Source organism: Sander lucioperca, chromosome 8 (genome assembly GCF_008315115.2).
Source record: "Sander lucioperca isolate FBNREF2018 chromosome 8, SLUC_FBN_1.2, whole genome shotgun sequence".
Taxonomy (NCBI): domain Eukaryota; kingdom Metazoa; phylum Chordata; class Actinopteri; order Perciformes; family Percidae; genus Sander; species Sander lucioperca.
Genome location: NC_050180.1, coordinates 19225314 through 19252614, shown reverse-complemented (window position 1 = coordinate 19252614; position 27301 = coordinate 19225314). Strand labels below are relative to the sequence as shown.

Sequence of the window (27301 nt, the reverse complement as noted above, 5' to 3'; positions counted from 1 at the left end):
CGGTTTTAATTTTTTGGGCGACAATACAGATTAGCGCCGCCTGCTGTTGCTGTTACATTCTGCTGCTGTGCACCCGCAGAACGTACACTCAAGTCGGCGTGGCTTCGGTGTGTTCAGAGGCACTTTTTTGACCAACTCGGGGAGGCAGTCAGTCCGACTGCCTTCTCTGCCAAAGGTCGGCCGTTGGGTTGGTGTGTCTGAGCCTTAAGGATGTGCATCTGTCAGCATGGTTTGAAGTTCTTTTGCCACCTACTGGGCCAAAAAAGCAATAATGCAGCTTTACCTAACTGGTGAAACCAAACTGACCATTAGGGAATTTAACTATAAACAAAAAAAACCCTGATGTCTTGATAATTCTTGTATTTTTTCAGTGATATAGAAAAATGGACTACAGGATGCATGCAAATTTATCTTACAGTAGACTATCTTATATAGGCTAAGATTAAGATCGTGGTGGATGTTAATGTGGTATGATGGACCTACATACACACACACACACACACACACACACACACACACACACACACACACACACACACACACACACATACACACACACACACAGACACAGCAGCCATTACGACCCTTTAGTAGTAAAAGGTCATTTTTTAGGGGACTATGGTTTTACTAAGAATACACACACACACACACACACACACACACACGCACACACACACACACACACACACACACACACACACACACACACACACACACACACACACACACACACAGACACAGCAGCCATTACGACCCTTTAGTAGTAAAAGGTAATTTTTTAGGGGACTATGGTTTTACTAAGAATATACACACACACACACACACACACACACGCACACACACACACACACACACACACACACACACACACACACACACACACACACACACACGGTTCCTCCCCTCTACGCTTGTGTAATTGTCCTCGGAGGTCTCTGGGCATTTTGATTGGCCGCGGCGGAGAGAGGAGGAGAGACTGACGGGCTGGCACAAATTCCTCAGCGCTCCTCGAATTTCTTGAAATCACGGATCTCCTGCTCGCCTTCGTCCTGACAAACATCCAGACCAGCTCCCCTCCTCCTCCTCCTCCTCCTCCTCCGTGTACATAACCGAGCCGAGGAGCTTTAACAGAAATGGTAACGTACATTAAAAGTAGCATTTTCCTCAAGTTTCCTTAACCTGCTGAGGAACTGGTGTGGAAACGGATGGAAGTGTTAAACTCTTACTTTTTCTTTTTTCGTGTCCAGATGTTGCGAAGTGTCGCTGTGCTCCTTCTGCTGGCCGTGGCTGTCTCTAACGCTGAGGTAAGTTTAGCATAAACGGCTTTGTTTTTTACTCTTAAACTATGATCCTTTTTTGTGTGGTTTCAAATGTGTACCAAATAATGCCTTAAATATGTACTGAACACTTTTCTGTACGAAGCTATCCGTATGGAGTAACATTAACAGCAGCTTTGTTCACAAAGCTAGACGAGCTAGAAAACATCTGGAAAAGGGTCTGAGTCACTATCATCCGACACACACGGTGCTGGGGTATAAATCAGATATTTACAGATGACTATGCAGAGCCTATAGCTTGTTATGGTATTTCTCTTCTTAAAGAGAACCAATTATGTCATTATTGTTACCACTCATGCGCAATTATGAGCTCCATTGTGGAGACAAATCGGCTCCCAGTTTAACTAAATTGCCACTGGGACAGTTTCTTGAAATAGGGATATCATTCTTAATCCTGACAGATATTGTGCATATTGATGGCAGTTTGATAGGCATGTATATGTTTTTTTCTTTGGCTGTAACCTGAAACAAACACTCACATTTTGCGTCCTGCTGGACCACACCAGAAATGCTCCTCCTAGTTAATTTTTTTGGTGTGGAGTTGTGAAGAACACAGCAAAAGCTGCCATAAGAACAACACAAGAGTGACAGACAGCTGTGAAAACAAAGGAAAGGAGCTGCTAGTGTTTGTGAATATCTCACATGCCCTGCTCGCCTTGGGGTTTGATGGCCCTCATCATCAATATTGTAGGATGCTTCGGTGCCAAACGCTCCGCCGACTGGCAGCTGTTCTAATGGCAAACACCGTGTTTGGGTGGTCAGTCAGAGAGCATGTGTGTTTGTCTGTGTACATTGGGGTGGTGAGTGTTCTCAAGAGTTGTGAGAATACTCACCTTATGGCTCTCACACTACAGTGCTAAGTAGTCCAACCTCTGAGTAAACACAGAGATAATGTGCTGTTAGATAGGCTGGCTTGATGTCGCAGAGGGATGACCACTTCAGTCTTATCGAACTCTCGGTGAGAAAGCCAATAAGTGTGTTTCCCAAAATGTCAAACTATTCCTTTAAGAAAAAGAAACACACACACACACCAGGTGGTGGTTAATGGTCTTAATCTCACCAGACACAGCTGTTGAACACCTGGCTCTGTGTTGACTCCGCTGTTGACCTGAACAACAGTTGCATGCTGAGGAAATAAACAGGGGGAATAGCTGTAGCCTAGAGGATATATTTTTTAAACAGCTATGCCAAATGTGAAACACAAGATAAACTAATTGTCTGCTGTCTAGTCTATCTTTATAGCCTTACGCAGATGGACATTAGTGACTCAACAGCCACGACATCACTCATAGCCTGACATGCGGGTCCTCCCTGCTGACCTTTCCCTACATTTGCCCGCTGGCTAGAAAATGTGCCATTGTGTGTGCCTTTATTGGATTCATGGTCGTGATCTGTGAGGTATGGCATGGTGGAGACAGAGCACACAACAGTGTCTGTTGAGTGTATCCACAAAGTTAATGGGGAGGCATTAGAAAGGCATCTATTCTCCAAAGGTAATTACCCTGATAATATATGTCCTGTTGTCGTGGGAAGGGCCTGAACTGGAATTCCAGTGTGCTGTCTAAAGGAGGTCAACAAGTTGGAGCAAAGCTGGATCTGATGAGCCTGCAGGGTGTGTATTTAGGTTATGTATAGGTGTTAGATTTACTGCATAAAAGAGCTAGAAAAACTGATGAAAACAGGAGTGTGTGTGTGTGTGTGTGTGTGTGTGTGTGTGTGTGTGTGTGTGTGTGTGTGTGTGTGTGAGAACTAATGTGTTTATTCTCTGGCGTGAGTGCAGGGTATTAAAATCTGGACACTAACTCCTGATTTATTATGAAGGGGAATGCCTGTGTACTTCCAGAGGTGACAAATTTCGGCATTTGATGACAAGCCGCTCAGAGGCGTTGTGCGGCCATGGTTTGGTGTGTGTGTGTGTGTGTGTGTGTGTGTGTGTGTGTGTGTGTGTGTGTGTGTGTGAGAGAGAGAGAGTGCAGACAGGAAAGAGATATGCATCTTGTGAATAAAATGTTGATGTTTTACTCAAACATACCGGGAGCTTGATATGTAAAGAAGGTCGAGATGCAGGCGTAGTGAAAGTCATAAGAGTTTGCAGCCTCTGGGGACGTGTGCACACACTTGCATATAAACAGAGAGAGAGAAGTGTTTATATTTCTGTTTTTATGGCATGCAGTATTATTGTTTTATACTGCATCATTCGCTGTGACAGGGTGGAATGACACAGTGGTTAATTTAGTTATCTGCAGTAGCTCTGGATCTTAAACACAAATGTCAAGCGGAAGTCATCTCAACAAGGCAGCTAGACAAGCTCTCCTCTCCTTAAAGACAGTCCTAGAGTTGAGAGGAAGACAGATTGAAGAGGAGAAAAAGAAGAAGACGCCGGTACCCCTGTTGAGGCACTGGATCTGTAGCCGACCCCGATTGAGCCACAGCCTCTCTTGAACCTCGCCACGTTGCCATGTTGATGCCTGTTCTCCCTCATTCAAGGTGGGCTAAAAATATCTGCCCAGGTGGAGGGAACATGAGCATGAGGGGACGCTGTGTCCTCTGTCTGTATCAGCCTGCTCTAATTACTGTAGCCCAACATCCAGTCATGGATCCTGCGCAGGGATTGTTGAGGGTGGTGAGATAGAGTGATGTAAAACCGAAAGGAGATGGAGCCACAGTTATGCAATTATAGCAGGGGAGATTGTGGTGAGGTAAGACTTGTGTAGTCAGACAGAAAGAAGGGGGTGTACTGTGTTTCATGTCCCTGCAGTGTGTTCTCTTCATTCTTGGCTTGGCTTAAAAGGAGTCCTCATTTAGCTTACCAGCTGTACTGGTGTCTTATCATTACCAGCACTGTGTACTCAAAGGCACTACACACATTAATTAACACACACACACACACACACACACACACATACACACACACACACACACACACACACACACACACACACACACACACACACACACACACACACACATGACAAAGAGCAGCACGGAAGTATACTCAAGGGGTTGTGAGTAAGAGATAATGAATATGTAACATGCTAACTTACTCATACGTACTAAAAGTTAAACATACGTATAGGTGCGGAGGCTTGAATCAGTTCACTCAGGAAAAGAGGCCTCCTGAATGCAGGTTATAAAGGTGACCATTTCCCATTGTTTCCCTCTTTGTAGCTCATGGCCAAAGGCAATAAATCCACAACTTTAGTGTGACATGTTAAATAATTGTTTGACACTGTTTTAGTTCCTTTTAAAATTGCCTTTACAGTTTACTGATACGATAAATTGTCAAAAACTTATACTACCCATTTGCTTCCACCAGACATCGTCCTGTATCCAGCAGCCTGTGTAGAGGTTGCACCTTGAGATCAGGCCCTGCATCTGAAATGCAGTTTGCTTGGTGAAAACGGGGTCACTGTGGGATGAGATATTATTCTGTTCTCTCCAAATGTCACTGTTACATTTCTTTTACCATTAACACAACAACTGCTGTAGCTTTTAACTATGAAGGGGTTCATGTAACAAATTTAATTTTCATGTGATCTGAGATGTGTGCTATAACACAGCAGACATGCAGGAAGAATGTAAGTTTACTCACCATGTGTGTGTTGTGTAACAGACTTTTACAACAAACTACAACTACACTACACCTGATATAATGTTTCAGTTGGTGAGTGATTTAATAATGTTGGGTACCCTTTCAGTCTTAGAGCTGAAACAATTAATTGATTGAGTCAGTTTTGATAATCAATTAACGTTCCCTTGTTCAGCCTCCAAATTGTGAGGATTTGCTGCTTTTCTTTGTCCTGTATGATAGTGGTAGAAGAAGAACTTTGCTACTTTTAACCTTTTACTTAAGTAAAAGTCACAATACCACCCTGTACAACATTACAAGTAATAGTCTTGCATTGACAAAGTTTGTTAAGTAAAAGTGCACACGTATTATTAGCAAGATGTATCAAAAATAATAGTACTTAAAATTCAGAAAAATAGCCCCTGTGATTCAGGTCAGACTTGTGTTGGCTGGGGATCATGATTTCATACACCACATTTAGTTTCCCTCCCAAACTATTTCATTGTTTGAGCATGGAGGTTCAATCCTGACCTTTGAGAACAGTAACACAATAAGCAAAGCTCAAAGCTTCACTTACTAGCTTACGTGAGCTTTCAACCACATATCGTTGTCTTTATTTAGCGAATGGAGCTGCCTCAGATGTCTTGTTTATGAGAAATTCTAAGTAGAAGTACCAAAAATAAATGATTTAATAATATGATCAACACACAAGGTACATACATTAATATGATTACTGAGTGCTTAGGCACAATTGACACTGAATTTAGGATTGCAACAAACGAATAATTGATTCATCTTTTTGTCTGTAAATGTAAAAAAAAATAGTAAGAAATGTTCATTGTTTCCCATCTCCCAGAGGTGGCATCTTCAGTCCAAAACCAACCATATATTCAGTTTATTGCACACAACAAAGAAAAGCAACAAACCTTCATGCTTTGTCCAGGAAATTTAGCATTTTTGCTGGAAAAACTGTTAATCGATTATCAAAATAGTTGCCGATTAATTATCTGTCCATCCACTAATTATTAAATAATTAATTGACTAAACGTTTTAGCTCTAATTAAATCCTGACATTTTTTTTTTTTTTTTTCCATCTCATGCTTATTTGTCAAAGTTGAACCAGGCATACGGGACTATGGGACAAATTAAGAAACAGATTAAGTTGTATGGATGTATCATCATGGCCCCACTGACCGTCTGACATGATGAAGGTTGAAGTCTCAGAACAGATTTTAAATGGCATCACACACACTAAACACATTCTCCAGTCGGTAAATGAGCCTTTTCCTTCGACAAACATGTTCCAGCCGTTAGCCCCAATACTGGCCTCAAAGAGGGCAGGGAATCTACTCATTCTCTTGGCCTTAGCCTAGCGTGGGCCCTCCCTCCCTTCCTCTCTCCTTTCCTGGCAGTGGAAAAATGCCCAGAACAGAACAGGGGTGGGAAAGAGGGAAGGGAAAGTTGGCGAAGTGAACGGAGAGAAAAAGAGGGCAAAAGAATTTGTGGGAAATTAGGTAAGATTAGGTAGAACAGAAGAGAAAAGAAAAAAAAAGCACAGTCGGTACTTTATGCAGGAAATGATAACGAGAGAGAAATAGATGTTTAGAGGATTGGATGGATAAAGGTGGGATATTTCTGTATGGGATTGCCGTGGGTCAGGTGGTGGAGACAGGGGACACTTTTGTCCCAGCAGTGTGACAACAGGGTGCACAGGGGAGGGGAGGCTGGGGGTGGTGCTGTGTTCATAGCATTTTATGTTCTCCGCTGACATTTTAACTGCTAGCAGATGTGTCTCTGCCCAGAATGTGACTTATTTCCTGCCTTTCTTTCGTCTCTCTCTATCTCTCTCACTTTCTCAGTTTTCTCTCTTTCTTCCTTCCTTTCTTTCAGTCTCTTTCTGTCTATCTATCTTTCTTCATTTCATTTCTTCTTCTTTTTCTTCTTGGTTCTTTCAGGGTATAGTATAATAGATACATTTCACCTCTTGAATAACGGGGCCTGTGGGTGTAAAATAAGAGGCTGCAGACTGGGGTGACATCATCCTGTCCGTTGGTGCATTCCTTTCACACTGAATAAGAAACAGGGGGAATAATAACAGGCTGATCAGTGTAAACTGGTTTTTACTAAGGGTCCCTTTGTTTCTGCAGGTTTAATCTCAGACTTGGCCCCCCAGAGAGTGTTTGAGACCACCCATAGAGCTCTTACAAAGAGCTCATATCTTTATTACACACTCAAATTAGTCTTACTTTGGCCTCATTTTTCCAAGGACACATCATGCCAGTTCCACTATCCGCTTATTGTCATATAAATCCATGAAAGTCTAAGCAGACAGTTCAAAGGAAGCATGCCATGTTGGGGTGTTGAATAAGTGTTTTTGTATGTCTGGTCTCAAGAGGCTGTCAAGTACAGAAGAAATGAGGCTGAATCCGGTTTGATATGTACAAAGTGTACAGTTGAATAGATTCAGATGGAAGAAAATGCAAGAAATTTGAGAATGGAGGCCTAAATATTGAGGGCAAATGCTATAGCTTTCTTTAATGATTCAAAACCGGAGATGATGATAGTCTGTTATGTTTCTCCCCTGTGTGATGGATTTAGTCACAAGCTTGTATTGAATTCCTTAAAGGACACTTCTCTTCTGGTAAGGCCTGGTTAGAGGGTAAAGAGACGTAGGAGGAAGGTCTTCATGGGTAGACGGAGACAAGCTGTTTGGTTTGAGCCCTCCTTGTCCGCCCGTTGCTCCTGGCATGAGCCCATGTCTCATTAAGCTGACAAGCATTGGACAATCTAGATAATCTAGAGCTGGAGAGACAACACAGGGGGAGAGCGGGAAATGCTGGGGATGGGGGAGAGCAGGGGCACCTCTCTGACCTAGATACTGAGGAGATTTTTGGCTCAAGACGAACTCTGTCGGACCCCAGCTGAGGCCAAACAAAGCTGAGGAATGTACGCCCCCTAACTCTTGATTCTGTCTCTCGTCTACATCCTTCACCTTCACATTTTATTTCACCTCCTTTACACATTTGTCAAACAGTAGGTTGCATTTTGAGGCTGTGAGGGAGAAGTCGCCATGCTGTGCATGCATTTGTCTGTCCATCTGTCAGTCTGAGACTCTGTGTCGCGGTAGTGAAATACATGGAATCAGTGTAATGTAGGTAAAAAACAAACACTATTAGTGTTTTGCTTTCAGCCGCATGACGTTTCTCACACACATATACCTTCTAAAAGGTGTTTATAAACTCAAAAGTTTGAGGTTGTTAGAGCTTAAATATTTGGAGTAAATTAAAGTACTAATTAAGCCAACTCAAATATTATCAGTATATGCAACTCGAAAATATTAAATTATCTTAACCGAATAATTTTAAGTATAAAAACACAGTATTTCATGTTCACTAAACTCAATATTTATTGGTTTCTTGTTCAGTCATTTAATTAACCGTAACTCAACAACATTGACTTCAAAAAATAAGAGTTTACTAAACTCAAAAGATAGTATATGCTACTGGCACTCAACAGTTTTAAGTAAGTAGAACCTAGGGGTGGTATGGTTCACAAAATCCACGGTTCGGTTCGTATCACGGTTTTAGGGTCACGGTTTTCGGTTCTGTACAGTTCTTGTTATTTTTTCTTTTAATCTTTAACACTCCAGAAATATACTTCAGCATATGATATATAGCTAAAATTAGCATATTGAATGCATGTTGCACAATACATGCATACAGTGGCAGTTCTATCTATTGTTTTATTTCCGCTGTCATCATAGGTAACATGAAATCCCAAATGTTCCCACACACCAGACTATATACGACGCTGGCGCATCCTCCAACTCTGGGCAGCCTTCCTTATCTCTCCCACCATTTCTGCATGTGACGTGACCTGCAGCACTCTGCTCGGCGCCTCTCAAAATCTGACGAAAATCTTTTAAACTGACCTTTGTCAATCAAAAAAACAGACAGATTCAGCAACTGTATGGCCTATTTCTCGCTTAAAATGTTTTCAGAAACACTTTTCGGTGAACTATTTTCGTAAAATATGAGATGGTATTCAGAACGAGACGCCAGAGTCTGTTTTGAAATTCGGGAGCAGCAAGAACCACGTGATGCGTTCGTCCAATCAGCTGCCATGTGTTGCGTTCATGTTGCTCATCCCCCTCGTCGTTTCCAGTTAGTGTTTTAACATAGGTGTCGAAAATGGGCACTACGGCAGTAAGTGGTTAGTGCACATTAACAGTGTACTGACGAACCGTGCGACACACACACACTCCGAACCGAGACATGCGAACCGAGCGGTTCGGATGTTTTTTCATGAACCGTACCACCCCTAGTAGAACCTCTTGACACATTTTAAGTTTACAGTACTTATTCTAATTAATTATTTTGAGCATTCGGGTTTACAGTGTACATGTGTATTCTCAAGACAAACTGCACACAACTTAAACGAATAGTTCAACATTTTGGTGAAACAGTTTTTTGGAGAACATTGATACCACAGTCATGTCTGTATGCTTTATAGAGCCAGGCTAGTTGATTTAGCTGCTTTATTGTTTCCAGTTTTTATGATAAGCTACGCTAGTTGTAGCTTCATATTAACATTCATGAGAGTGGTATTCATATTCTCTACTTTCTGCAAGTGAATACGTGCATCTCCCAAAATATCAAACTATTCCTTTCATGCCTTATGTACATAATATCCCAGTACCTGTAAAGACAACCATATGAAATAGTGTTCAGTATTATAATTCTGTTTTAAGCACAAAGCTTTGCTGATTATAAATGCCAGCTAGAAAAATCTCTAAATTGAGACAGATTGATGCCTTCAGGACACAGTTGGGAGCTTTAATGCCTGCCTCGATTTTCCTGCCTCATCTGCTCATGTCAGCATCATTGTTGTAACTCTCTAATGATTTCTGAAATATAATTTCTTTGATGAATAACTGAGTTTTGGGGGATAAGCTACCACATAAAACATCTGAGCAGTTTTTAAATTGTTTAATACTTTGCATTCAGTTGGTATAAAATTAAAACATGATTAACTGCTTCCATTCAGATTGTTGAATCTGAAACTTTATTTAGTTACAAAACTGAGGGAGAAGCAGTTCTGAGTGTAAAAACGGAAAGGCTTTTTTCTCGGGTTTATGCTAGTGACCAGAATGAATAGAAACCGCATTACTTGTCCATATTCTTGCATCCTTCTGGGACCATTTTATTTTAATATTTCAAGTAGTCAAATAGCATAATATTTTATTCATAAAAACACTTACCAGGCTTGCTCTACCTTAGGGGAAAGAGGAAAATGTTTTGTCAAACTTATCTTTTACACTGAGTTGCCAGTTTACTAGATACATCTAGCTGCATTCAATGAATCCAACAAAAAAGCCCTGCAACAAATCCTATCTTTATAAAGCTTATTATATTCAGTTATTGTTGCGCAAGCTGAACCACCTTTCACCTTTTCATAATGCAGTACAATTCAACAGCACTGGAAAGTACACCCTCCACAATAAGCATAGCGCTGAATCAACATCTCTCTAACGCAGTCTCAAGAAATCCTCAATATGAACAGGATTTACTGCTGGGCTGTTGTATTGGATTGCATTAAATGAAGCTCTGTGTGCCCAGTAAGCGGATCAAGCTGATTAAACTGATCTTGATTGCTATAGAAAGTCATATTGTTGTATAGTTAATTAACAGGAAGGTTAAATGCAATATTTAATGTAGTTATTTTATTTATTTATTTTTCAAGTAACATCAATTAGTCCATTGTCACTGTAGGTATATCCACGTCAGGGTGTTTACAATCCGTAAATCAATGTTTTCTATGTTAATGAGGGGCAGGTGTCATTGTGGGAATGGATTCACAGTGGCTCTAAAGTGACACCCACAGGAAAAAAAGCTGGCCTGCTAGATCAATGGAGCATCACAGACACACACACACACACACACACGCATACACACATACGCACATGCACAAAACACAAAACATACACTTAAGGGCGGATAGGCTCTATTACTCTACTGTTGTGTGTGCTGTATGGACAGATGCAGAAAGACATGCAAATAGATGTGTTTTCCATGTGTTAGTGTGTGCAGATTTAGCCTTGCTGCTGTTGTACTGCCTGCACCCTTATCAGCAGAAGAAGATGAAATAGGCTTTTTAATTTTTTAACTGAAGCGAGAACACATTGCCCTTTACCTCCAGTCTGCCTCAGCATGAAGCCATTCAACACAGTGCAGGGGAGAAATTGACTTCAGAGCGCACACAACCCCTGCCTCTCTTCTTGTATCTTCCCCATCTACCTGTTTCTTAGTAATAGTCAGACTCTCTGCACATCTTTCTCATCCTCTTCTTCCTCTCTCTGCTCACATTTTTCCTCTGTCTGGCTCTGCAAAACTGGTCTCGGATCACTGACGTGTCTTGCAGCCGTAAAAGGGCATGGCACTGAGAATAATATGACAAGACAGGGAGAATTACAGCAGAGGAGAAATAAAAGTACACTAGACTTGAATTGAGAGGCACCACACTGAGATAGGGAAATTAAATTATGCGCTTAGGGGTTTTGAGAAATATCACGCAAAATCTTTTTATCTTCTTTAAAAATTTAAATAAGTTTAACCTCCTTACAAAAAAACTGAAAATGTGAAAGAAAAGGGCCAGGAGTCGAGGAAAATGAGCTGTGAAATATGTATATATATACAATCAGTTTTATGCTTGAGGCAGCTTTCTGTATGAAGGTCTCTGCTTAATCTGTTATGATTCACCAGTCACTTATCAGAGCTCTGGCTCCTGTGATTGGTTTTAAATGGGAGAGAAATAAATAATGGCGTCATTTGTTGGCTGTAATGAAAAATTGATGTCATTTATGTAGGACACCCACAGCGAGTTTGTTTGTTTTCGTTTGTGCTGAGTTTGTACATTTTTTGTCTTCTCTGATGGTGATTGGGTTAATGGGTGTGTTTACATGTGCTTAAGCATCCCAGTCATGGTCGGGTTTGTGGAGAATCATGGTTATGTGTTTATGTGTCATGTAAACATCTTCATTATCATCTTAATTTCTGACACCCAAATAACCCCATATCTTGGTTTTGAGGCACCTGAATATGTTGTTAGTATGATATAAACTGGGATACTGTGGTGTTTAAACACCTTACTGTATCTAGTACTAATGACTGTATGCCATGGGTGAATGAGCGTTCTCAACTTTAAAATTTTCATTTCTAAAACTGGTAATCTTAAATTAATACTTTAATATTTTGGTAAATGCACTTATTTGCTTTCCTGCCAAGAGAAAATGGATACCACTCGTGACTGTACACTAAATATGAAGCTACCACTAGCAGTCGGTTAGCTTAGCTTAGCATAAAGACTATAAACAGGGGAACAGCTGGCCTGAGTCTATCCAACACTAACAAATCTGCCTACCAGCACCTCTAAAAGTTTTAATGTAATTGTGATGTCACCAGACAACCAGCAGAGACTCCAGGAAGTCACTGCTCCCGACAAATAGTGTGGCACATAACCCCCTTAACTGCAAATTGTGGTTTACTTTTTACTTTTTTATGGACTAATCAAACTAAATATCATTAGTGAGCTTTAGAGGTGTTGGTAGATTTCTTTTAACCGTAGGACAGAACCAGGCTAGCTGGTTCCCCCTATTTCCAGCCTTAATGCTAAACAAAGTTAACTTGCTGATGGCTTTAGCTTCATATTTAGCGAACAGATCTGAGAGCGGTAAGAAATTATCATCTAACTCTCAGCAAGAAACGTAATAAAAGTGTTTCCCAAAATGTCAAAGCCTTTTTTTGTTTTTGTGACCATGATATGTACAGAGTGGAACAACTGGTCAGCTCTCTGGTGGATAATATATACTGTAGGGGTTACATTGTGTCTTCACCTAAAACCTAAAACATACCTTTTACATTCCCGTATTGCTATTTCTTGTTACTTTTTAGCCATCATATACAAAAATACCAATACCTAACATTTAATAGCTAATATTTCTACTGTCCTAGCTCCCGGAATGAGTGGCAAGGATATGTCAGAGAAACCTGGATAGAGTTAGAATGATATATACAGCGAGACAGCTTTTACCAGTTTCATCTAGGTTCCATGTAAAGGCCTTATCCCGAATTATAATCTAAACCAGGTTAATGTACTCAATGATGATGCATGGCTGCACCGTCCTGTTCATCGCAACAATGAAGGCTCCTTGCAGGCATGATTTATGACCACATAAGGCATCCTCCTGTTCCTGGTTTGTTGAAGGTTGGTTGGGTCTCATTACAGTCACTTTGTCGGTTGTTTTCTACAGTCTGTGTCAATCATAAATTCTGAACAACACGCTCTGCTGTGATCTTATTATGGGGCTTCGTTCCATTTGCCTCTTTTGATTGACACCTCTGTGATCTTGCCACAACAGGAGCCTGTACATGCTCTCACCATAGCAACAATCCACTTGAATCATCTGGGAAAAAAAGAGCTAAATGTCAGGGATCCTCTGCTGGTTCTACTCGGAGAGAGATGGACAGACAGAGCTCTACGTTTATACCAGATTCACCGAAGCAGCTCATCCATTATTCATGTTCTCATCGGAGGTTTCTACAGGTTTTAACAGACTCCTAGCCCAGCTGTGTCTAACAAACTGAATTGTCCAACATGCTCAAAGCCACAGGGATTGCTTTGAAGATTTTCATGACCTCAACTTTGGAGTGCAAGTGTGTGCGTGTCTTTAAAGCATGCATAGAAAAAAACCAAACCCTCTCCTCTCACCACTTTGGGTTAAAGCAGCTGCACTGTGATGCTTGCATGTGACTGCCTCCCCTCTCCCAGTCCTGCATCCATCTTGTTATATTCTATCATTGGTGAGCTTATGAGAGTTAGGTCACAAGAATCCAGCATCAGTTTAACCTAAATACCAGACCTTGAACTCACAAACACACACAGCAGCTTGAAAGCCAGCTCACGTGCGCTCGCACAGAGGGCCAACTTTCGGTCCACTCTTACAGGAAACAGCGGCTTAAAGAGGAGGAGGGGAGTCTAGAAAAACAGGGAGGAGAAAAGATTTCATAGCATGGGAATGGGCCCAAAGGAAAACAGCTCAGACTCCAGATGTGGAAACACCCTGTACAGACGCAAACACAAACCCACACACACACTTATACAAAGACACACAGATAAGGAAAGGAGGAGGTAATGAGGGTCATAAAGCAGCTCTTGGAGCTGCACTTGGCATCTTGTGATTGGTTGGTTTGTAGCTCTAGTGAACTCCATGTTTGGCAAGTCCTCTGGCGATATCTTTCAACAAACAAACAAAAGACAAAGAAACAAAGGCAAGTGTCAACAACAGAAAATTAGACTAAATGTACTGGAAAAACTACAGTTTGATTGTAGTCCTGTAAGGTCTCATCATGCTTACATCATGTCTTTGTTTCCCTTAGCACACTTACACACAGAGATAATACTGTTGTCAACACTACATCTGTTTTAATTTGAAGCATTGCCTTGTGTAATCCACTCTAAAGACATCAGCTTTTCTAAGTGGAGTATGGTCAGCTGTCACTTCTTGAACTTAGTCTGCAACATTAGTGGTAACATAAGTGGGTCTCCAGAGACCTTCATTAAAAGGACATGCAATTAAACATGAACAGGGATAAGGCATTTACTGGAAAGCATAATAATCATAATAATCTGTTACTTTAACAACAGAAATGTTTAAACTTTAAAATATGCAGATCTAAATTGAAATACACAATAATAGGTAAGGTAAGATTGGATAGGTAAGATTGCAGCCCTATTTTTTAGAGAATCTAAAGTCAAGCTCAAGAATATTCAGACTTTGCACAGGGATGCAATGTGTTTCAAGTGAGTCAAAGGCATAGACCACAAAGTCATGGCTATTTTAATTTATCATGTTGGTGAGGTAGCGCCACCTTGAGGGGAAATGTCATCAATCTTTGAAGGTTGGCTCAGAGTTGACATGTGCATGCATCTTTTAAATTTGCTAAAATTAAACGGTCCAAGAAGCAATTTATATTAAATAGGCCACACTTACAGTTGGATTTGGAGTTATGCAAGTATATTAAATTATGTACCAAAATAAAAAAAAATTGGAAAGGAGGAGTGGTGTAAAAGGTGTTGATGTATTTCCAAATGATGGAAATACTGTACATATTTAGGGAGAATATCTATGGATAAATATGTGTTAGACCAAGTAATTCAGGGGGGAATGACACAATTCAGGGGTTATAAGAGAGTAGTTCTTTATGAATGGCAACAAAAATCTAGGCAAATCGTCTTTTGCCCCAGGCCTAACTTTCCACTAAATTTCTTTGAAGTCTGTTTTTGAGATATCTTGCTACAATGCTATTTCTAAAGTGCCAACAATGTGTTTACTTTCTTTCAGGAGCTGCAGAGCAAGAGCAAAGTGTGTGCCAATGTGTTCTGTGGGGCCGGCAGAGAGTGTGCAGTTACAGAGAAAGGGGAGCCCAGCTGTCTGTGTATAGAGGTAAGTTTTGGGGTGTGCAGCTCTACAGAGACTATGTGACATTACTTTCACACAAGAAAGGAGTGGTAATGTAAGAAGAAAAAAAAGACATGAGATTCAATTTTCCCCTAGTTTTCACATCTCTTCCTCCCCTCTCCCTCTCCCTCTCCCTCTCCCTCTCCAGAGCTGTAAGCCCCACAAGAGGTCAGTGTGTGGCAGCAATGGTAAGACCTACAGGAATCACTGTGAGCTCCACAGGGATGCTTGTCTAACTGGCTTGAAGATACAGGTGGCCCATGATGGACACTGCCATGGTACGAGCAGCAGCACACAACATTTTGGTTAAATCATGATAAAACTTCTCTACTAGCAGAACAGCCACCTATACTGTTTATGTAATTCATATGTACTGTATATGTATCATTTTGCAATTAACAAATGGCTCATTCAGCTTCTGTTTTAAATATGGAAAGGCTACACCAGTGCATTTGAGTGCTTCACCATCCATAAATAGCTGGCGGATAGAATGGGACCCCCTCTGGTCACCATGGTTGTCTTGTAACATATGTGTCTGTCACTCTAAGTACTGGATAAACAGATACAAGATATGAGCAAACAATATGTCACTTTCTCTCACCACAGGGTCCACTAGGAGTTTTTATGAAGCTTTCCATTGTATCACACAATCTTTCTCAGCAGATGGAGTTTGCCCAGTGGTCATTGAATTGTAGTCCTTTGATGTCCTTTTTTTTTTTTTAACAACTTCTCATCTATGTTAACCTAAAAGTTTAGATTGAAAGTTCCTTCTCAACCTCTGTAGTAGTTTTATGAGCAGCTGTTCACAGGGTCACTTTTACAATCCCAGTAAATTACACCTCCAAGTGTTATGTTATGTGTAATGTTATTAATAATTAAAAATATATTATTATCAAGGCCAACAAAGTGTTCTGATAGTCAAGGACACTTTGTCTAGAGGAGGTGCCAAATCTGAATAGGATAGAAGACGAGAGGGCCTTGGATGGATATTTTAAACATGTTTTATACAGTGATGCTAGCTACATTGAATAATTGAGAAACCGTGTAGCGGTTAAAAATACCCTTTTTACTGCTATTGCTTTCTGATTCCTTACCAAAATTGTGTAGTTAGGGTGACAGCAAGACAGACTTACAACAACACTTGAGTAGGGACAAAGTTTTTTTCTCCTGATAACCCAGTGACCCAGCACTGATTCAGTACCAATGCTCTCTTTTTTCCGAATGTAATATATCTCACTGCATAGAACTCAATAGAATACTTTTTCTGTAAGATAATATAAGACCACAGACTTCTTTGGAACTAAAAACTGAGGTGGGGGCCTTTCATGACTGAATTGATCTAACTGGTAGTTAGTTACTTACTGGTAGTAACAAATTTTGAATAATTTTTTAAGGCCATTGACTAAGAAACTGCATTTATTGGAAATTGGTCGGTGTAAAGGTCAGTATTGACACCAATACCAATATGGCGTATCAGATTTAGTATCCTCAGTATTCTGTATTGGGGAGTCGGGGGTCAAATACACGGTGGAAGCTCAAATATTAAAGCCAAACATTGTTATTGTTTGGTTCTTTCAGCAATGGCCCAATGTGGACAGTAAGCTCTTACGTTTATTATCCCATCATGATTTTCTATCATTTTTTATCAGACCACACTTTAGATTAGATTTAGATTGAACCTGTCTAGTGCTAATAATACTGTACACACACCGGTAGACCGGGGGGTTCGGGTGGTTCGAAAGACCCCCCCACTGCCAAAGGTCCATAGTGTAATGTAATCCATCCATGTTATAATAAACAAGTGTCTTTTTAAATAACAACTGTCAATAATTTGAATCCCCCCCAAATAAAAATGATCTAAGCACCATTTCTATGAATGTGTTAACTGGCACGCAACATGTAACAATCTAAGGTCTAATGTATAAACAATCCATGCAACTAACTTTATGCACTCATAGCAAAATCTGTAAGGCCAAGAACATCGAAATGAAGTATTTGAACCTCATAATCAAATACTAAATGAGTGAAAAACTGCAAAAAGGTCTACTTTATGAAAAAAGAACCCCCCTTCCACTAGGCTGGCTAGTGGAAGGTACATTTTATTGAACTGGTTGTGTGATCTCTGAACTAGCCAATATTCATTAAACTGATATGTGAGGTTAAAAAGTCAACATATAAGGCCACGCACACATCACTGCAGACTCCTGTCCTGGCCTTAACTTATCTATTAATGCATCTAATATTGGCATCTTATCTTGAGTGAACTTTCAATGTTCCCAGTGGTAGTAGTTATGTCATACTTTCCTCTGCAGACCTTTGGCCAAGTGCTCAGAGACAGCCAGAGTTTATCTCCAATAATCTATATCAAGTCAACAATGTTCAATTGATTTTTTTTTTTGTTGCTTCAAATGTTATATTCTTTCTTTCTTGTTTAATCACCTGTAGAGAAGAAAGCAGAGCAGGCAGCTGCCAGCCCAGGTGAGGTGTGTGTGTGTGTGTGTGTGTGTGTGTGTGTGTGTGTGTGTGTGTGTGTGTGTGTGTGTGTGTGTGTGTGTGGGTTGTATTGCATATATGTACAGTATATATTCATGTTCTGCAGACTTAAAAGTGTTTACAATTTTAGTGAGACCGTGGATTTGAGCCATGGTTCACAGATGGGTTATGGGTTGGTGTGGTGTTAAGATTGGCTATTATGATAATAACTGAATTGTACGGTCTAAAGGAAAGGACTTAAGGAAAATGCTAATACTGACGCATGCACTAAATGACAGGGGTCAATTGTGATATAGCTTGCAAGATAAATTTTACCCTTTGGATTAGTTATTATTGCTTTTGACCTATGGATATGTTCCCAATCCTGTAGTGGTTTGCTACGCTGCTGACCGCAATGAGCTGAGGAGTCGTGTGATCCAGTGGCTGCAGACTGAGGTTGTCCCAGATGGCTGGTTTGCCAAGGGATCCAACTTCTCTGACATCCTGCTCAAATACTTCAAGGTGGGCTTCTTTTCTCTGAACAGGACAGAATGGACCCTGGTCTCAATTAGTGCACACAATTGATCCTACACCATTCTTTATACAGAATACCCCAGTGTATTTATTTATATTTATAGGCCTCCTCCAACCACCCTGATGCTTAAAGCTGTGTCGAATTATTCATGTAGCAGACCTTTTCAAGCGTGTCAGCTGATGGTTATAATTCAGTTTAATGAGGTCCTGCAGAGGAGGACCCCTGCTGCTTTATGGGCTGACATGAATGCCATTAAAGCAGAAGAGCAGATAGATTTTTTTGAACAGTTTGTGTAAACAGCAATTTCCCACCATACAAATATGCTGCATATTTTGAGAGTATACTTACCCTTAACTTTATGTAGCATCTCATGGTCTCAAGGTCCAACTATTACTATAACTATATACTGCCAAACTATTTCAAAAGCCTTGGCTAAAGTAGACCTATTATATACTGTTCAGGTTCATACTTGTACTTTGTGTTTCTACTAGCACATATTTATATGCTTTAATGTTCAACAATACTTTATTTTCTCATACTGCCCATGGCTGCTGCACCTATCTGAGATGCTCTGTTAGAAGGTCTGACTTTTTAAGCCCTCCACCCGAAAAAGCCCAGTCTGCTCTGATTAGTCAGCATTTCCAGATCTCCAGAGTCTCCTCTAAGACTGAATCGTTCAGTGCTTGACCGGAGCTCTGACTGTAGTAACCCACTCAATGACTGAACAATGTCTGAACGTTCAGCTCAGCTCGCTAGTGAACTGGGAACGGAGAGTTTAGTCATGTACCGTTTGCAAACTGTAAGGCATGGAAAGACAGATATGAACAGAGGCAAGGCAAGGCTTTATTTGTATAGCACGTTTCAGCAACAGGGCAATTCAAAGTGCTTTACATAAAACATTAAAGAGCAGTTGAAAACAATAAAGAATATAAAAACAGATAAAATGCAATGTTATAGGACGCTAGTGTGGAACAATGTATAAGCTGTTGCTCTATACACGTAATCCAACACCAATCCTTGCCGTTCCCAGAGACACCAACTGTGCGTCAAACTGCAGAATGATGAGCTCCACACAATCATTAATATCCTCCGCTCTCGTGTTTCACAGTAAAAAGATATAAATAGAAGACTAGCCGTTTGTAGAGCAGATCTAGGGTGGATAAATGAAACGATGAACGTTGTCGGTACCTTTTACAAACAGGTTTAACTTTTTATTTAAAGCTTTGGCCACATTGAAAGCTGTGGTAGGCTCTTAATAATTCCATAATAATCTTTCAACATATTGTAATTAAAGTGGTCTGAGAGACCAGACTAGACTTCTGCGCCTCCTCCTGGCTCTGTATTCAGTCTATAGAAAATCTAGCCATCAAATTTCAATCACAGGTCATTTTCATTTTCTATTGGCTGTTCTGCGTATGCATTTCCTGTGTGACAAAGAGGGGAGATGGAGAGTTGCAGGAAGAGGTCTCACTTTACTTTAAATTCTGGAGTTTTTTGCAATCGACCCACTTGGGTTTTAATATATGCATCCGACATTGTAACATTGTAGATATACGGAAAACCATAATAGGTCTCCTTTAAGTCGCCTTACAGAGACAGTATTACAGAGCATTTAGGTTAATAAGCAGTTACGTTAATTGAATATGAGCAATAAATACACATTCATATAAAGATGCATGCCAAAAATGACTATATGAATAGAATTCTTCATGTTCCCACACCCATTTGACTGACCTGTCCATCAGAAACAACAATTAGTAATATTTCCATGCACATGACACAAATTGATCACAATATAGTGGAACCCATGAAGATGTTTGTGTAATGTTTGTATCAGGCAGTCTAAAAGTTAATTGTGAAATGTTAGTGTTATTGTTCATATTCTACTGTACATACATACCGTTAACCGTGCCTCTCTCATGTCTCATGTCTCTCTTATGTTTCTGTAGTCATATGACAATGGTGATTCTCAGCTGGACTCCTCAGAGCTGCTCAAATTCATCCAGCAGAATGACTCAGTTGTGGAGTTGCAGTCCTATGCAGACCAGGAGAGCAACAAGCTGCTCAGGTCAGTGTGTTTTATTTGTCGGTTTGCATGCTTACAAGAGTGTTTTTGAGGGCAGGGTGGAGTAAAAAAGGCTACTGTTTGCATTCTTCCCTTAAACTCTGTGAAAATAAATCGGTGGTAATGCTTGCACATACAGATCCAAATCTGTGTGCTGCTGTGCTATTTTAAGCTACACAGCGAAAGTCATTGAACTCTATCTAAACAGTGCAAACTTTACTGAAGGCCTCCTATGGGAGCCTGCGCTGGCATAAACACCTGTGCTCCGTGGGATATAACATTCTAAACCAATTATCATTTCTTCTGTATGCTTATTTTCTCAGCAATGTTCTGTTGCCACTGTATGGACCAGCTGATATTTATTCAATGTTTGCATGTATATTTGTGCTTCCCAGGAGCCTGTGTGTGGATGCCCTCATTGAGCTCTCTGATGAAAACGCCGACTGGAAACTGAGCTTTGATGAGTTCCTGAACTGCCTGAAGCCTGGCTTCAATCCACCAGAGAAGAGTGAGTACTTGTTTGTGTATTTTGATGTCACATAAAGTTACACACCGGTGGATATAGTGTATGGATACATTGACATTAACTCACTCAGGCAATCCCAACACCCAGCAAACTGTGGAAATGCCTCAAATTGCTTTTCATACTAGTTTGAGTTTTCACTTCAGTCTGCTCAGTCATGTGATGTTGATATATCTGGGACAAAGTTCACAGGAAGCAGAGGCAACTTTTTTTTATATTTAGCTATGGAGCACTGAACCCTTGAGCTTGTCCAGACTCAAGGACACACACACACACACACACACACACACACACACACGCACACACACACACGCACACACACACACACACACACACACACACACACACACACACACACACACACGGTTGACTTTGTGTATAGGATTTCTTTGGTCATGGAAATCAAGACCTTCAAGCCTGAAAGAGGATGATACACATCTTGAATGTGAAAATGTCTTGAATTTATTTATTTATTTTTATCTCTGACACACATGCTTACTTTAAATTCTGCTTAGCGGGGGTTGTTGGTGGATTTGCTGACTTTTGATTAGTAAGCTAAAACTTGTGACTTTCAAATGAAGCTACTAGACGAATTATGTGGTATTTTGAAATGCTGACAACCTAGGTCATGGATTACAGTGTAATGCTGTTTCTATTATCATTCTGCCAACAGTCTATTATCTGTGGTCTTGGCTGAATATTTTGCCATGTGTCTTTCTGCAGAATGCGCCTTGGAGGATGAGACATATGAGGACGGAGCAGAGACTCAAGTAGAGTGTAACCGATGTGTTTGTGCATGCGGCAACTGGGTCTGCACTGCTATGACCTGCACTGGTGAGTTGAAATACAATATGTGACCTTTTTGCTATTTATTCTTTAGATCATTCTGTTCACACACTCACACATTAAGACAATTGCCCCATGGCCATTTTTGACAATTTTGTTATCTGTCTAGACAAAACAGCAGCTGTGGATGAGTCAGCAGATGCTGGGGCGGAGATGACTGAGGAGGAGTGGAACCTCCGTGTGGCTGAGCTCAACAAGCATCAGGTCTGTCTTTGTACTCTGAAAACCCCTGTAAACAATAAAAAAAAAATGTAACATACTCATCATATCAATCAGTCAACATAAATCAGAATTAGAAGTACATTCAAGATTTCTCTACAGAAAAGGACAAAACACCTAGCCTTAGTCACATCTTTTAAAGTGTATTTCAAAGTTCCATCACTACCCACTGCTCATAAGATTCTGCTTGGTTATGAGATCCATGAAATATCACTGACATGAGCCATAACAAGTGTCTGTTTTTAGATTCCTTCAGGGTATAACGTTGATTACTTGCGATGTGTTTCTGGACAAAGATCATTTGAATCAAACTGCTTAGCCAGCACAAAATAATTCACATGGGAATTGGTAGGGGTACATTTTTATGTGACTCTGTGTGTACCAACCTAACATAGCTCAGTGAGCCAGGGTATCAGCAGCTTTATGACTCCTGGCTTGAAAAGTGAAACAGTAAATCCAAAGCTGTGAAATAAAGAAATGTTTTTTTTTTAATTAGGTCAATAAAACTATGAAATGGATATGAAATAGAAGGCAGATGGCAGAAAAAATGATCACCAACATTTTCCCTTTTATTTTAGATTTTAGAAAGGTTGATAGGGATGTCCTTAACTAAGATTTTGTGTGGATGATTACGAATCATAATGTATTATATAATCAGTTATTCCTAAGAGTGAATTATGTTACCTGTTGCCATCTTCTTCATGCCTTGTGGCGCATAAGGCCTTGAGAGTGAATTATACATTGCTGGAATTAGGAAAGCCAGCATCTAGCAGTCTTAAAGGGGAACACAAACGACTTTACACATCAAAGTATGCTTACAGGTCTTGTGAAGTACTAATGTGAAAAAAGTTGTATCAAGCCTTTTATGGCTACAAAGGGAGCTGTGTGAAGTCTGATAAATTAGCTGAAGTGATAAGTCAGCTCCGGTTGGGGCTGAAGACTAAAAGTTTAAAAATTAAAAAATCTGGCGGTGTGGAGTTAGAAAGAAGTGAGCTTACCAGACCACTGTAGCCCAACTGTTGGTGGTCGAGTTGCATTGTGGGTAATGTCGGCACCAGGTTTTGACAAGTAAGAAGAATGTGTTGAATAACAAAACGATATGTCTGGTTTTGCTGCTTTGATTTTATTTTATTTTTTTCAACCGTCCATCGTGAGTCCGACAATGTTATAGGAGTGCAATGCTAAATTGGTATTACATAGCCTATTATGTGGTAGAACAATGATAGTTAACACAGGCTACATAAAAAGCCTTAAAAGGACTTGGTATCACCTAGGACATGTAAGGGATAATCACAGAGAGGCAGGGCAATAAACAATTTGATATGCCTTGATAAGCCGGGCATATCAAACTGTTTATTGCCCTGCCTTGAGGTGATTATCCCGTTTATTCTACTTCTTCCTTGCCAACATAAAAAAACAATTCAAATACTTTAATAATTATGCTTTTTCTTATTCGTATTGCATGCTTATCAAATATATACTCTGTTTGAGTTCATCTCCCTCAAAAAGTAGTCCCCTTTAGAACTACGGAGAATAACGTTAGCTCAGCTGTAGCTAATTAGTTTCTATAGCAACCACACAACTGACAACAACAAACACACTGAGTCAGTCTATCCTTCTGGTGGCTCTTCCACTCGGTGAAAACCTTGATAGCAAAGGCAGTTGCCTTTTTTGTGTTTGATTCAAGGGCCCCGTCTTCAATTGTACGCAGCTCCTCATCTGTCAGAACTCGGAAACGGGTACCCTGGGCCTTGTCTTTTTCTTTTGTCATTCCGTCGTCCTCGTCGCTCTTTACCAGTACTCAAATGTCTTCCCTACTCCAAATATATTAAAATTGACAATGAATTTGTCCATAACGTTAGCTCAACTGTAGCTAACGTTCATTAGTAACCACACAAGGCTGCATCTGATCACTAACGTTAGTTTAATAACGTAGTTGCTACATTGTATTTCGCTTGCGAAACTATGTATCTACTGACCCTCCGATAGATTTCCGACACATTTTAGAAACCTTTTTAGAAGGTTTATTTTTAGAATGGACCTCATGTTTGAAATTTCTGTGATAGAAAAAAAATACAAGCGGCGTATTGATCTACTATTTGATGACACTGTGCTCAGTCAGCGGGCAATCTGCCGGGTTAATGCCCTCCTCCCAGCCAATCAGAATCAAGCATTCTTAAACGAAGTAGAATAAATTGGAATAATGCTGCCAGTGTTCATTCTAGTACCTCTCTAAACAAATAATAGTGATCTAGAACCTCTCTAGCCCAAAAGTAAAGTTCTAGAACCAAGTTCTAAAACCTGACCTGACAAGCTATATACATTTCTGGAACCTCTACATTCATGATATTTTTGTGGCATGTCTACTCTTGTGTGTACGTGCTTGCTTAAATGTGTGAATGAGAGTATGAGGCTAACAAGGTAGGACTAGGGCTCTGGCTTGAGGCCATGACTGAGTCAGCAAGGCCATGTACTCTGTACTCCAGAAGGGCATGCTTATACTGCCATTGTAAACAAATGCTCTGTGGGAACAAGTTTGGGGTGACCAGGTGTACGCTAAATTCAGTCATAAGGACCTTGCTTCAAAATACAATGTTGCTTTTAATGGATCAAGTATTCAAGTGATATGTGTTCTTCCAAAAATGTTAACAATACAAAAAAGCTTATAGATACTTATACAAATATTTCTGTCAACTCTTTTCATTGTTTGAAATACAGGAAACAGTTCAGAAGATGAAGACCAGCACAAAGGAGGCCTAAAAAAGGACGCAATGAAGGAGAGGATGCATGTCATCACCCTTCCTCCATACTTGATTGACCTTGCGGCCATGTGTTGATATTAGACTGACTTGTTCATGTTTCTCTGCTATTTTAATTATTATACATTTTTTACAATGTTTAAGTGTATGTGTTGATGTTTGTTAGATTCAGGGGCTATCAAAGAGTATTATAGGATTCCCTTGTGTTCAGTACTGTCATATTTGATTGTATTACTGCGCCTCTACACTAGCCCTGGGGCTATTTTTACTACAGTCCTTATATTTTTACAGTTATTATGAAAAAAACTGTCAAGTTGTCACTGTTTTGGAATATGGAAGTCATTGTTTGAGAAGGTAGTGAAGTAAGGAGCTAGGAGAATCCACCTGTTGAAATGAGAGAGTTGTCGGAGTACAGAGATAGCTGACTACTTGATACCTGGTGCAGCATGTTTTTCCATGCCCTCATAGGTTTCAAGATCAGCAGCTTGCTTAAAGAAGCTGGGATAAGAGGGTATAGCTACTAGTGATTTTGATTTTGTTGCCATTCAGAACTGCCACCGTAGGCCACTACATGACCAATGCACTTCTCTTTTCTTTCTGTCTAGCTTTCTTAGGCTTTAGTTTATCACAAGCCTGAAATGTGTTTGTATCTTACTGCAAAAGTAATAATTTTGCTGCAAAATAGTTTGCTTCTATGTACAGTATGTTTATCTTGAGTTGGAACTCATCTTGTTCCCATGTTATGCTCAGGCAAGTCTCTCTGGTGCTCTGAGACTAAAGACATAGTGGTCCAGCTATCAATGTGGAGCAGCACAACTGCACCCAGATGAGACCTGATCTATATATAGCATGATGAAAACTAAAACCAAAGTCTTGATGAAGTGTTTGAATGATGTACAAAATTCTCCAGGTAAAACATTACTCTGGACCCAGCAACAACACTATACCTGTGCTTTTCAAAATCACTCTTACAGAAGGACTAGCCTCACTGTCAGCTAAAGTAGCGTAGACGCATCAATAACTGAGTGCATTAATTGTATGTGTGTGTGTGTGTGTGTGTGTGTGTGTGTGTGTGTGTGTGTGTGTGTGTGTGTGTGTGTGTGTGTGTGTGTGTGTGTGTTTTGAGGGTAGTTTGGTTTGTTAAATGTGTTTATTTGTTAAAAATCTTGTATCCTAAATTGGGAGTATTGACAAAAAAAAATCAGTGCCTTTAGACCTGCAAAAAGTGTAGGTCTCTACCTTTGCCTGCACGTAGGCTATTATGCCACGTGGCATAGAATGAATGAGTGTGCTTTGCTGAAGTTTAGCAGTAAACTAGTGCTTTGTGACTCTATCCCTGATAAATGTCTGTGTGAAAGTTGCATTAGTAGGTTCAAGCCAAATCTTTATATTTCACTAGAAGTGCAGAGACTGTAAGGAATAAGTATGTATGCCAATAAAAACCATACACCACAACACGGCTTTGTCCCTTTGTACATGTATGCTTTTATCTGCCATTAGAATTCAATATTTTTGTATCAGGCGCTACATGGTGAAGTCTCTGAGTACATTCCTCAATTGTGCAAACAAAGTGATTTAAAGTCTCTCCAGTCAGCTAATCAATGTGTACAGGATGTTCCCATCCCCGGCTTACAGCTCATTTGTTGTCTTTGCCCCGAAACCCTAAAAGTTTCTCTCACTAATACATTATTAAAATTAATTTTTTAACAAAACTTATCAAGACTCACTTATATTGCCTTGCTTTTTTTAACTTAATGTTTTTGCTTATTTTGTGTTATTTCTTAATTTTATTTTGTTGCCCCTGTGTGTTTGATATTGTGCTAAATGCTTTGTATTGTGAAGCACTTTAAAATTTTGTTTAGAAAAGTGCTAAATAGATATACATTTAGGCTACATACTTACTCTAGTATTTGTTGTAAGGGCCAGACAGTGGCATAATGCATTATCAGGTTTATCATGGTAAACTATATAGGCTAGTGATTAAGCTGGTCCAGGTGGCACAAAGCCTATTTCCACATATATAGGCTATCTAGTCGTTTTAACAGTCACAGTGCATTATACATATGTGTCATGTTTTGATTATAAAATCTAAGTCTACATTATCTGGTAACTATAGCAGTCAGAACCAGTTCCTCAAAAACTACAGTAGGTCTACTCAGCCTAAGTAAATATCACTTCCCCCACCTCTACAATGTGCCCTTAGAGTTACATGAACAGAATAGAGCTGTGACAGGCATATGGATAGATCTGAATACATTGGGAAGAACCCAGTTATCCTGTAGCCTACCCTTTTTCTCATTCTATGCACATCTTCAGCAGAGTATTGCATAATGTAACAGAAGAGGGGTGTTGCGTAATGGCAGACTGCACTCGGCAGCTGGCATGATGGATCATTGGCCTTTATTCTTCCGTTGTTGCAATAATGGAAAGCAGCGCAATTAAACATGACAACGTGGTATTG

The 27301-nt window shown here is 40.1% G+C and overlaps 1 protein-coding gene across 1 annotated transcript; it reads left to right on the top strand.

Moving 5' to 3' along the window:
• The first annotated feature begins 921 nt into the window (after nucleotides 1–921).
• LOC116047025 (follistatin-related protein 1) lies at nucleotides 922–25797 on the top strand. Its single transcript, XM_031295514.2, has 11 exons — nucleotides 922–1136; nucleotides 1248–1304; nucleotides 15305–15406; nucleotides 15570–15699; nucleotides 17867–17899; nucleotides 18285–18415; nucleotides 20378–20496; nucleotides 20889–21001; nucleotides 21740–21850; nucleotides 21972–22066; nucleotides 24800–25797. The coding sequence occupies exons 1-11, from the start codon at nucleotides 1134–1136 to the stop codon at nucleotides 24839–24841; spliced, it is 936 nt and encodes a 311-aa protein (XP_031151374.1). The 5' UTR covers nucleotides 922–1133; the 3' UTR covers nucleotides 24842–25797.
• The last annotated feature ends 1504 nt before the right edge of the window (nucleotides 25798–27301 follow it).